Raw genomic sequence first — 11,287 nt, forward strand, 5'->3', positions numbered from 1 at the left:
ATGAAGTGGAAGCATCCAGAACAAGATATGCAGTATGCTAGCAAATCTAACATTCATAGTCAATAACAAAATATTCATACTATTAGTAAAGAGTTAACACATACATTATCACACAAGTTCCAAAAACCTTATGAGGTACATTAGTATGTCCAAGTGTAAGGTCTTGGGCATGTATTTTCATCTTGTAAGGATGTCCAGGTCATAGAATTAAACAAACATAATACTATATATATATATATATAGATGCAACTCAATACTAAAATTACATACCCAAACAATTATTATTCAATTAGAGGAATTCAACAAGATGTTTGTAACTATCCAAGTATGAAAAAAAGATGCCACAAATAAGTTTAACACATAGTGATTCCCACAACTTGTGAAAATATGCACATGAGGAACAGATATTTCATACCTTATGAGCTGACTTGGCAAGTGCTATCGTAGCTTGTATGTCCAATTTTAACCACACAATAGTTTACAATTTACAACAGAAATAGGAAATGATCAAGGCACTCAAATGTCTTAGATCCACTTATTTCCATACTGCAACACATGGAAAATAAATTTTAAAAATAGGAAATAAAAAAGTTATACCAAAGAGAACCCTCCAAAAACCAAAACAGAAAAACGAAAAACCTCATGAACTTCGCGGAATTAACAAAAGAGGGGCTTTCAAAACTCTGAATAAAATTTATATTTTAGTTCAGTATGCAAATAAGCTTGATCAAACAACCAAAGCAACAAAAATGCTCCAAAAACAAAAGCAAAAATTCAGAGTTCTAAATCTAGTTTCGTCTCTTTGAGATTTTCTCCATGCAAATCCTGAAGAATGTCAATGAATCGATCCAAGAACAAAGCGTCATACTCCACTAGCTTGTCATCCTCAGACACCTTCTTCAGAACTAATAACCTTAATTGTGCATCGATTGAGGCCAACTTCTCTAAGTTCCTTGTTGCCATTTTTGCTCTTTCTCTCCTCCACTTCTGTTCAATTGCCTCGTGCTCTGTGATTTATCACTCAAAGCAGCTGAGAGAAAGCACGTGAAACCCTCCAATTTTCAACCAAAAAATAGATGCTTGAATAGAAATTACGGCTCAAAATAGAAACTTTGAATTGAATTGAATTGAACCAGCTGATTAAGGTGGTAGACTAAAAAACCAAGTATGTATGTTTCAGAAAGAGAAAAGTAGGTGCGATGAAATGAATCTCATGGAACACATGAAAAGATGATTGCGTAGATTTGCTGAAAATGGGCACCTGGTGATCTCTACACAAGAAAGTTAAGAACCATCACGTGTGATTGATAGAGAACGAAAAACAGAGAGAGGGAGAGGTGACGGTGGTCTTTAGGGTGAGCTGGAACCATGGAGGAGCAAGAAGGGAGGGGCAGAGGGAGGAGTGAAATGAAATTTAGGGAAAGAAGAGATTGTAGAAGGGAGAAGGAGGCGTGAGTAGAAGAAAGAAGAAATTTGGGAAAAATGTGGAAAATTATGTGTGATAAGGCACGAATTTCAAATTTTGAGCATCCGTGACGGGTTCAAAACCGTCACTAATACCCTATTATTAGTGACAGTTCTTCCACACCATCACTAATACCCTTAACTAATTTTTTTTTTTTTTAATTTTCTAAATAAAAAAACTTGTAGTGACGGTTTCAAAAGTGTCACTAATACCCCATTATTAGTGACGATTCTTCCAAACCATCACTAATACCCTTAACTAATTTTTTTTTTATATTTTTTTTAAATAAAAACACTAGTAGTAACGGTTTCAAAACCATCACTAATACCCTATTATTAGTGACGGTTCTTCCACACCGTCAATAATACCCTTAACTAATTTTTTTAAAATATTTTTTAAATAAAAACACTAGTAGTGACGGTTTCAAAAGTGTCACTAATATATCATTATTAGTGATGGTTCTTTCAAACGGTCACTAATACCCTTAACTAATTTTTTTTAATATTTTTTTAAATAAAAACATTAGTAGTGACGGTTTCAAAACTGTCACTAATACCCTATTATTAGTGAAGGTTCTTCTATACCCTCACTAATACCATTAACTAAATATTTTTTTTAAAATTTTTTAAATAAAAGTACTAGTAGTGACAATTTCAAAAGCGTCATTAATATCTCATTATTAATGACGGTTCTTTCAAACCATCACTAATACCCTTAACTATTTTTTTATTTTTATTTATTAAATAAAAATATTAGTAATGACAGTTTCAAAACCGTCACTAATATCTTATTATTAGTGACGGTTCTTCCAAACCGTCACTAATACCATTAACTAAATTTTTTTAAATATTTTTTAAATAAAAATACTAGTAGTGACGGTTTCAAAAACATCACTAATACCCCATTATTAGTGACAGTTCTTCCAAACCGTCACTAATACCTTTAACTAATTTTTTTTAATATTTTTGAAATAAAAATAATAGTAGTGACGGTGTCAAAACCATCACTAATACCCTTAACTAATTTTTTTTTTTTTTTAAATAAAAACACTAGTAGTGGCGATTTTAAAACTGCCACCAATACCCTATTATTAGTGACGTTTTTTCAAACCGTCACTAATACTCTTAACTAATTTTTTTAAAATTTTTTTTAAATAAAAGCACTAGTAGTGACGGTTTCAAAAGCGTCACTAATACCCTTATCTAATTTTTTTTATTCATAAATATTTGTAGTGACGGTTATTTAATCGTCACTAATAAGTGACTTTTAGTGACGAATTTAATCTGTCACTAATACCCTAGAATCGTCACTAATATTTTCTCGGAAAAAATTTCGCGTGAAAATTCTTTACCGCGCTATTTTTAGTTGAAATTAGGAATAACTTCCCAAGAGAGGGGGGGTGAATTGGCTTTTAAAACTTTCGTTTTAGTTCTTTTTAAAGTCCTTAACTTCTTTTAATATTTAACCAATTCTTTTACTTGCTTATCTATTTTATCAATCAAACAAGAACTCAGTTACTTTTAAACAATCAACAAGACAACTAATAAAACATTCATTTTTCAACCACACTTTGAAAGTAAAAACAATCAAACAATTAATCACAATTTCAAAACCAACACGACCAATATGATTGCCAAATATAAATTCACTTCAGCACTATAAGATTGATGGAAGCATTCAAGATTAGTATATGTAACTTTCAGCTTTTATGTTGTGTTCAACCCTGTAGTAAATATGAGTTTGAACAAAGCCCTGTATACATGAAATTTCTTCTTCAATATAATGTTCAATATAAAATCCAATTACTCTTTCCAAACTTCAGAATTCAAATAAACTCTTAAGTTAATTTATCTTTAGGGTGATTAGCCAAGTAACGTACTCCCGTATGGTTTCCGCAAAGAATGGTTCAACCAACGTACTCCCTTTCGGTTTCCGCAACCCAAATCAAAATCAAACTTTAAGGTTTACTTGATTTTAAAATATATGTAGTTTATATGATTTTCAAATTTAAACCATCCACGTAATTTAAATATATACTGAAAATAAAGAATAAGGAAAAAGAGAGTGAGACGGCGATTTTTGCGAGGTTTGGCTTATACCCAATCTATATCCTCGCCTTTGACAAACCACCAAAGGATTACTAAACATGTTCCTTTAATAGGCGGAACAATACCTTTACAACACTCCTTGGTTAAGGCTAGAGTCCGCCTTCTCCAAATGATACCCCCTCATCCGGTCACTCCTTAACTAGGCTAGAGCCCGCCTCTCTAAGCAATATCCCTTTGCTTAGCTAACGATCCAAACAACCCTTGGAATCATCAATTTACAAGAAATAATTCAAATAGATGCGTACAAATAATGCTCACACAAAGAGCTGATTAGTACACTTTAGAAACTAATATACTTCAAATTCAAAATATCAAAAGAATGAAGTAAGAAGCTCTATGTAAATATCACCGGATTACTTCTCTTTGATGAGGATCAAGAACTTAAATCAAATACTTCAGAGAAGTTGTAAAAGCTCAGATATTTCTCAGAAATTTCGCAGCAGTTCAGAGCTTTAAAAACAACAGCAAGAAGGTTTGAGTCAAAGAGATCTTGAAAGAATTTTCAATGCTGGGTATATTTTGATTCTAAACCATACATATATAGGCTTCAAAAGAATTTTCATTCATGCTCCCCAAGTTTACTTGGAGTGCCCTCAAAGTTTCCAAAAATATTAGGGCACAAGTCAATCAAATTTGAAAAAAAGAAGTTTAAAAAATCTGCCCGTTGCCGTACTTTAGTTGCCTTAAGTGCAACCTCGGTAGCCTGAGGTACGTTCAGGAGCCTGAAGACATAGGTTCAGTCACCTGAAGGTACACTACCTGTTTGATTTTCTTTAGCAAAAATCTTTGGTTGCCTGAGGATTCAATCTTAGTCGTCTGGGCAGTACAAAACCACTTTCCTTCTTTCTTTTTCAAAGACATTTGGTTTCTTTGCTTTCTTACTTTTGAAAAACATTTTTTGGGGTATTAAAATAAAGTCTCTAAGTCCATATTTATCCCCTAATGAGCTTCATTTCATTCACAATGACATTTTTAACTTTGAAGTACTTACATGAAGGTTTCCTAACAATATGAACATTTCTTGTTCTTTGAAACTTCATGATCATCTTGAAGCTTTAGGTTCATTTTATCTTCAGATGTCTTCGTGCTTCCCGGTTTGATCACTTCTTGACACACCATACACCTTTAAGCTTGATAGTGATTTTTTGAAGCTTTGTTGAGTTTGACTTTTTCAGATTCTTGAAAACATCATTACTTGAACACATAATGTCATTAACCTTTTCTTCATTTGTTATCATCAAAACAAGAGGTGAAAGTCTTATTAGGCTAACATTAGTGACGTAAGTATTAGTGACGGTTTTAAAATCGTCACTAATAGTGTCGTATTAGTGACAGCTACTAAAACTGTCGCTAATGCTTACACTATTAGTGACGGTTCATAAAAATTGTCACTAATACCAACTTTTAGTGACCGTTTTAAAACCGTCATTAATACTTTCGTTACTAAAAACTAATTTTTTTATAATGAATGTTCTTACAGCACCATCAAACATATTTATCTTTACATTTCCCATGCCAACGATCTTGCAAGAAACATCATTACCCATAAGAACCGATCCAGAATTTGCTAACCTGTAAGTATTGAACCACTCATTGTTTGGAGTCATGTGATAAGAACATGCCAAGTATCCAAGAGTCCATTAGATTATCCGACTCCACTAAAACTGATAGAACATCACCATCTTCTGAATCCTCTTCTTGAACAACATTCAAAGGTTTAGAAATCCCTTCATGTTTATTAGCATTTCCCTTCTTCCAACCCGGACACTCCGGTTTCACATGTACTTTTTTACTGCATTTATAACGCCGAATTTCCTTCTTCTTCTTGGATTGATTCCAGGATTTCTAATTAGACTCAATTTTAAACTTTCCTTTGCCTCTCTCATTACTGCCCTTTACCACAAGTCCTCCTTCATCACATATTTTCAACCTTTGATGAAAATTTAATAAAGCATTTGTTACTTTTTCTAAATCAAGTGTTTCTTTTCCCCACGTAAGAGTGGTCACAAGATTTTCATAGGTATGAGTCAAGGGCAAAGAATTTAACAGCATCAAAGTCTTATCATCCTCATCAAACTTCACATCAACTCTCACAAGATCACTTATGATTTGATTAAACACATTGATGTGTTGATCTAGACTAGATCCTTCTACCATCTTAAACAAATATAAACGTTACTTAAGAAAAAAATTGTTGTTGTGGGATTTAGACATGTACCAACTTTCTAACTTTAGCCAAATAGCCGCTGGGGAATCCTCCTCCATTACCCGATAGAGAACTTCATTGGCCAAACACAACCATATTGTCGACGTTGCCTTTTCTTTCAAATCTAACCATGTTGCCTCATCCATTCCTTTCGATTGAGTGTCAAGCAATGCTTTAGCATGTCCTTGTTGCACTAGAATAGCTTTCACTCTCCTCTGCCATAAACCGAAGTTTCCAGTTCCATCGAATTTGACAATGTCAAATCTTGTAGAAGACAATCCCCATGCCATAACAACAATCACTCTGATACCAATTTGTTATGAAATGGATCGTATAACGAAGATGCATAATGGAATAAACAACAACAAGTGAAAGTAAATAACACATATAACCAGAACAAGATCAACACAAAGATTTACGTGATTTGGAAAAACCTACATCCACGGATGTAGTGACACACATATTTCACTATAGAAATCAAAATGTACAAAATTCACTTCAATAATGATCATCTTTCCTCTCAAAATATGCCTAGATGACATATATAGAAGTTCCTCGGAGGTTTCCCCCCTTTTGCCCAACCACCCAACGTTCAAAAATTCAAAATTCAGAAAAAATGCCGCAGCCCAGGCGCCTCTCGTCGACAAATACAAGGACGAGACTAAGACGAACCTTCGTCGACGAATACATGACTCTCGTCAACAATGCTAGAAGTGTAAAAATTTCCTGCTCTTGATAATTGTTCTTTGACGAGCTTCTGAACCTTCGTCGACGAATCTCTGATGTTCCCTCGTCGACAAGCATAGGCTCCTCGTCAACGAGTCCTGCTGTGCTGCTCCCTTCATGTTTTTCTTCCTTCCTTCTTTACTTATCAAAACAGAAGTATAAAAGTCATAAATAACAGATGTTATAACAACGTTTGGGGTATTCTTTAAGGTATGTTAGGAATGCATTTTCGTCTTGATAGAGAGGGAGAGTTCCTCATTTTCACTTAAGTGATTACCTATTTTGGTTGGGTGTGTACAATATCGTGGGTATTGGTTAACTAGCCTTAAACCATCTATGGTCATCTGCCTATTAAATCTTTGCTGCACGAACGTCATGCGGTGGGCATTAAACCCTTACTAATGTGCTTGATACGCGAAGCTGACTTGATTCAAGGTACCTCGGTCTTCCAACATTGCAAAAGGCATATATTAAGCTAAAAGAGAGGCCGAGCTAAATAGATTTTCTCTATGATATCATGTTGTTCAAATTTCATATTTAATACACCACGTTGTAATTTAATAATTTGAATAAAATGCGTGCGGGGCACATCTCTACACCGTCAAATAAGTTACATCTATAGGCATCCAGCGTCGTGCAGAGTAGTTTTCCATCCGCGTGAAAGTCACGCCACAAGGTCTCCCCATAAAGCAATTTTCAAAACCAATAGGACAGCAGTAACGGAGAGAAAAGAAAGTCAGGAAAGGGCTTGCCGGCTACCGACGTACATCCAAGACCAGCACTTATTAACAGCTATTCGACCATCGAATAAATAGTAATAAAAAAAAAACGAACAAACTGCTAGCAGTCGTTGACCATTTGGCCCACAAATTACTGAAATTAGGAACTAAGCCACTTAGGACACTTTCATTTCATTCCGATAGATGCCAGACTTTTCTTTTAACTCAACTGTACATTCGTATTTGTTAACAGTCGAATAATAAACCTTCCAGAACGTTATAGCTTTCATTTGTCCCCCTGACTTTCTTTCATTCCCACTGTACTATAAGAACCCATTATTAATATTCCCATCCCAATAAACCCAGCTCAAAGAAAGTCAGCAGTATAGCAGTAGTCCAGTTTCATGTTGATCATGGGACATTACAAAACATTTGGAATGAAATTGCCCATCTGGGCTTCATCAATCTTGTGTTTGATATGTTTTTCTGCAGCATTTGATCCAGTAGACAATTACCTCGTCAACTGCGGATCACACACCGATACTTCAGTGGGTGATCGAGTATTCATGTCCGACCACTCGGCCTCGGCTTTCCTCTCTGGGCCGCGCGCGGGGTATACTTCTGCGAGCACCGCCGCGGTGCCTAAATCCATCGCGTCCTCTGCAGACTTGCCTCTTTATCAAACAGCAGCAATCTTCTCAGAGACCTCGACATACACATTTCCAATCCGGCAGAGGGGGAGACACTGGATCCGCCTCTACTTCTTCCCATTTGATTATGGAAATTACAAAATGAGTACTGCTGCCAATTTCTCTGTGTCTGCCCAAAACCACTTACTCATTTACAACTTCAATTCCAATAAGAGCACTTCCACTCTCGAGGAATACTCCATGAATGTTAACTCTGACACTCTTGTCATCACCTTCGCTCCTACCCAATATTCGTTCGCATTTATAAACGCATTGGAAGTCGTTTCCTGCCCTGATGAACTCTTCGCAAACCGCAGAGTTAACTCCCTTTCGTTGCAACCCTTCGGAGGCCTTTCGACCCAGGCACTGGAGACCATTGCACGAGTTAATGTTGGCGGGCCAACAATATTCGCGCAGAATGATACCCTGCATCGAACTTGGACGGCGGACAAAAATTTCCTGATCCAACCGAATTCAGCCACATACGTGTCAAATATTACCGCCGTCAAGTTCATAGTTGGTGGACCAACAAAAAATATTGCACCTGAACTAGTGTATGGAAGTGCTGCGATAATAAACTCGTCAACTAATCCCAAATACATTTCAGATGTTACATGGGGATTTGTAGTGGATCCGGGATTTCAGTACCTTCTGCGGTTTCACTTGTGTGATATAGTGGGTGAAGCTCAAAAGAAGATTTCTTTCAATATTTTTGCCGACTCTTCGATCGTTGTTCAAGATGCTGATTTGAGTGCTTTTAGAGCCAATGATTTGGGCGTTCCTTATTATTTGGATATTATTACCAACGTACTTGAAAGCGTTTTGTTTTGTGCAAGTTTCAGTCCTTTCTTTTCTCGCATAGATAATCCCATTGCCATTCTAAATGGGATTGAGATCATGAAAATGAACAACTCTTTGGGCAATCTGAGTGGAGGAGCCTTGGACACAAATCCAAACAATGGTAAGAAAGTGGGCCGTGTGATAATGGGTGTGAGTATTGGGGTAATTGTTGTTGCTACTCTTGTTGCATTATTTTTCTTTATGACAAGCAAAAGAAGAAACAAATTGGCAGCCCAAGGAAATTCAAGAATGACGACTTCATTGTTCGAGGTTCGAAGAAATGCATGTAATGCCAACAGCGAGTATAGTTCGAAGTATCGCTTCCCTTTATTGGCAATTAGAGAGGCCACAAACAATTTTGATGAAACTTTGGTGGTTGGAGTTGGTGGGTTTGGGAAGGTTTACAAAGGAGTTTTAACAGATGGCACAAGAGTGGCAGTTAAAAAATCAAACCCTCAATCTCAACAAGGCATTGTAGAGTTTCAAAATGAGCTTGAGTTGCTATCACAATTTCGTCACCGTCATTTGGTTTCGTTAATTGGGTATTGTGATGAAATGAATGAGATGATTTTGGTTTATGAATATATGCAAAATGGGAGCCTTGAAAGTCATCTTTTTGGCTCGAATATACTTTGTTTGAGTTGGAAACAAAGACTCGAGATATGCATTGGAGCAGCTAGAGGTCTTCATTATCTTCATACTGGTTTTGTAAGACCAGTCATTCATCGTGATGTAAAGTCTGCAAATATTTTACTTGATGAAAATTTTAATGCTAGGGTTGCAGATTTTGGAATTTCAAGGACAATACTTAGGAATGATCAAACCCACATCAGTACAGTAGTGAGAGGGACATTTGGCTACATTGATCCTGAATATTTCACAAAGCAACAACTCACGACAAAATCCGATGTATATTCGTTCGGGGTGGTTTTATTTGAAGTTCTTTGCGCAAGACTTATGTTAGATTCATCCCTTTTCGAAGAAATGGAGGACTTAGCGCAATGGACCATAAAGCAACAAAAGGCAGGAAAATTAGAACAAATGATAGATCCACATCTGTTTGGTCAAATAAGATCAAACTCACTTGTGAAGTTTGTAGAGATAGCTGAGAAATGTTTGACTAAAACTGCTGTTAATAGGCCTACTATGGAAGAAGTCTTGTTTAATTTAGAGGATGCGCTTCAGCTTCAAGAGGATGTTATTGTTCAAGGTGATCAAGAAGTGAATACTTCTGATGGAGTTGATGAGCATTCTTCCCAAGTTAGTATTTCAAGTCAAATCGATGTTAGCGCTTTTGGTGGATAATGTGATTGGTCTAGTTTACTTGATCCATCTGCAACTCCTTGAGAAAATTGTTTTCTCACGACAATAAAAATCTATGGGGAAACATCTAATTAACAATGGTATTTAATATATTGTACACTGGGTTTAAATGACTCCTTAAGTAGCTACTAATTGGAAAAATTTATGCTTGTATACTTTTAAAATATACCTTCTTTCTGCACCTTGCAATAAGGGTTTGTGTGAGTGCACAACCTCTCTATGGAACATTGTCTATACATCTTGGGTTGAATAGATTGATAACATTTAAAGATTGTGGTGGATGGAGTTCTATTACCTAGCAATGTGAAAGATTAGTCTATTATATAGCCTATGATCTTTCAATTAAATACTGTGCCATGTGGTGTGTGGCTCTTTATTTGGTTACTTTGCTTGGTTATGTCATTCTCTTGCACATGCTTGTTTGCAGGTAATATGTGGCATCTTGGTTCAAATGCATTGGACAATAATATTATTGGGGAAACTATATAAACCCTCTTATGGTTTAACCAAAATCAATACGCCGCCTTATGATTTTATTGTGATCATTAAATCTTGCTAGTGATTTTTTTTAAAAATAAAAAATGAAATGGTAACACGATTAACTTATGTTTAGTCAAATGTGTTATAGTACTAAAATGTGCCATGTAATTAAAATTAATATATTTAAATTAATTTTTATTAGTATTATATTCTTAATATCCTAATATTTTTAGGTTTATTAGATAATTATTGAGATTAGATACTATATAACTATATATTTTAAATTTTAATTGTATTTTTATATTTAATTTATCTTGCAATTAATGCATATAGTATTACCTAGGCTACTTAATTATAATGATGCAAGTAAATAATTTGATTATTGTTTGGATGTTTAAAGAAAACGAGTGCTATTATTAAGAGCATTTTTGTCCATTGAAATAGCATTTTCATCTAATATATTGATTTTTATCAATAAAACTAATGAAATTATAATTTTTTATTGTTTTAAAAAATCATAGAGGAGTTTAGTGTTCACAAAAAATACACAGGATGACTCAATGATTTTAATCAAATCACAAGGGAGGTTTATGTAATTTTCCTTTTTATGTTTTATTGGTTGCACTCATGCACTGTCAGTCTATGCTTAAATTTTACTTAGCTGGCTCTTCTAAGAACAAAGCTGAAGTTAATTGAAGCATGATAATGGAGTAACTAAATTTATAGTAGTT

At 35.0% G+C, this 11,287-nt stretch overlaps 2 protein-coding genes across 2 annotated transcripts; one reads left to right on the forward strand and one right to left on the reverse strand.

Annotated features, from left to right (window-relative positions):
• Positions 1–774: 774 nt before the first annotated feature.
• Positions 775–963, reverse strand: LOC131148070 (phosphoenolpyruvate carboxylase, housekeeping isozyme-like). Its single transcript, XM_058097807.1, has one exon. It carries the CDS (start codon positions 961–963, stop codon positions 775–777), a length of 189 nt encoding a protein of 62 aa, XP_057953790.1.
• Positions 964–7,637: 6,674 nt separating this feature from the next.
• LOC131148071 (probable receptor-like protein kinase At5g59700) lies at positions 7,638–10,058 on the forward strand. Its single transcript, XM_058097808.1, has one exon. The coding sequence runs from the start codon at positions 7,638–7,640 to the stop codon at positions 10,056–10,058; it is 2,421 nt and encodes an 806-aa protein (XP_057953791.1).
• The last annotated feature ends 1,229 nt before the right edge of the window (positions 10,059–11,287 follow it).

This window comes from Malania oleifera, chromosome 2 (genome assembly GCF_029873635.1).
Source record: "Malania oleifera isolate guangnan ecotype guangnan chromosome 2, ASM2987363v1, whole genome shotgun sequence".
NCBI classification, from domain to species: Eukaryota; Viridiplantae; Streptophyta; class Magnoliopsida; order Santalales; family Ximeniaceae; genus Malania; species Malania oleifera.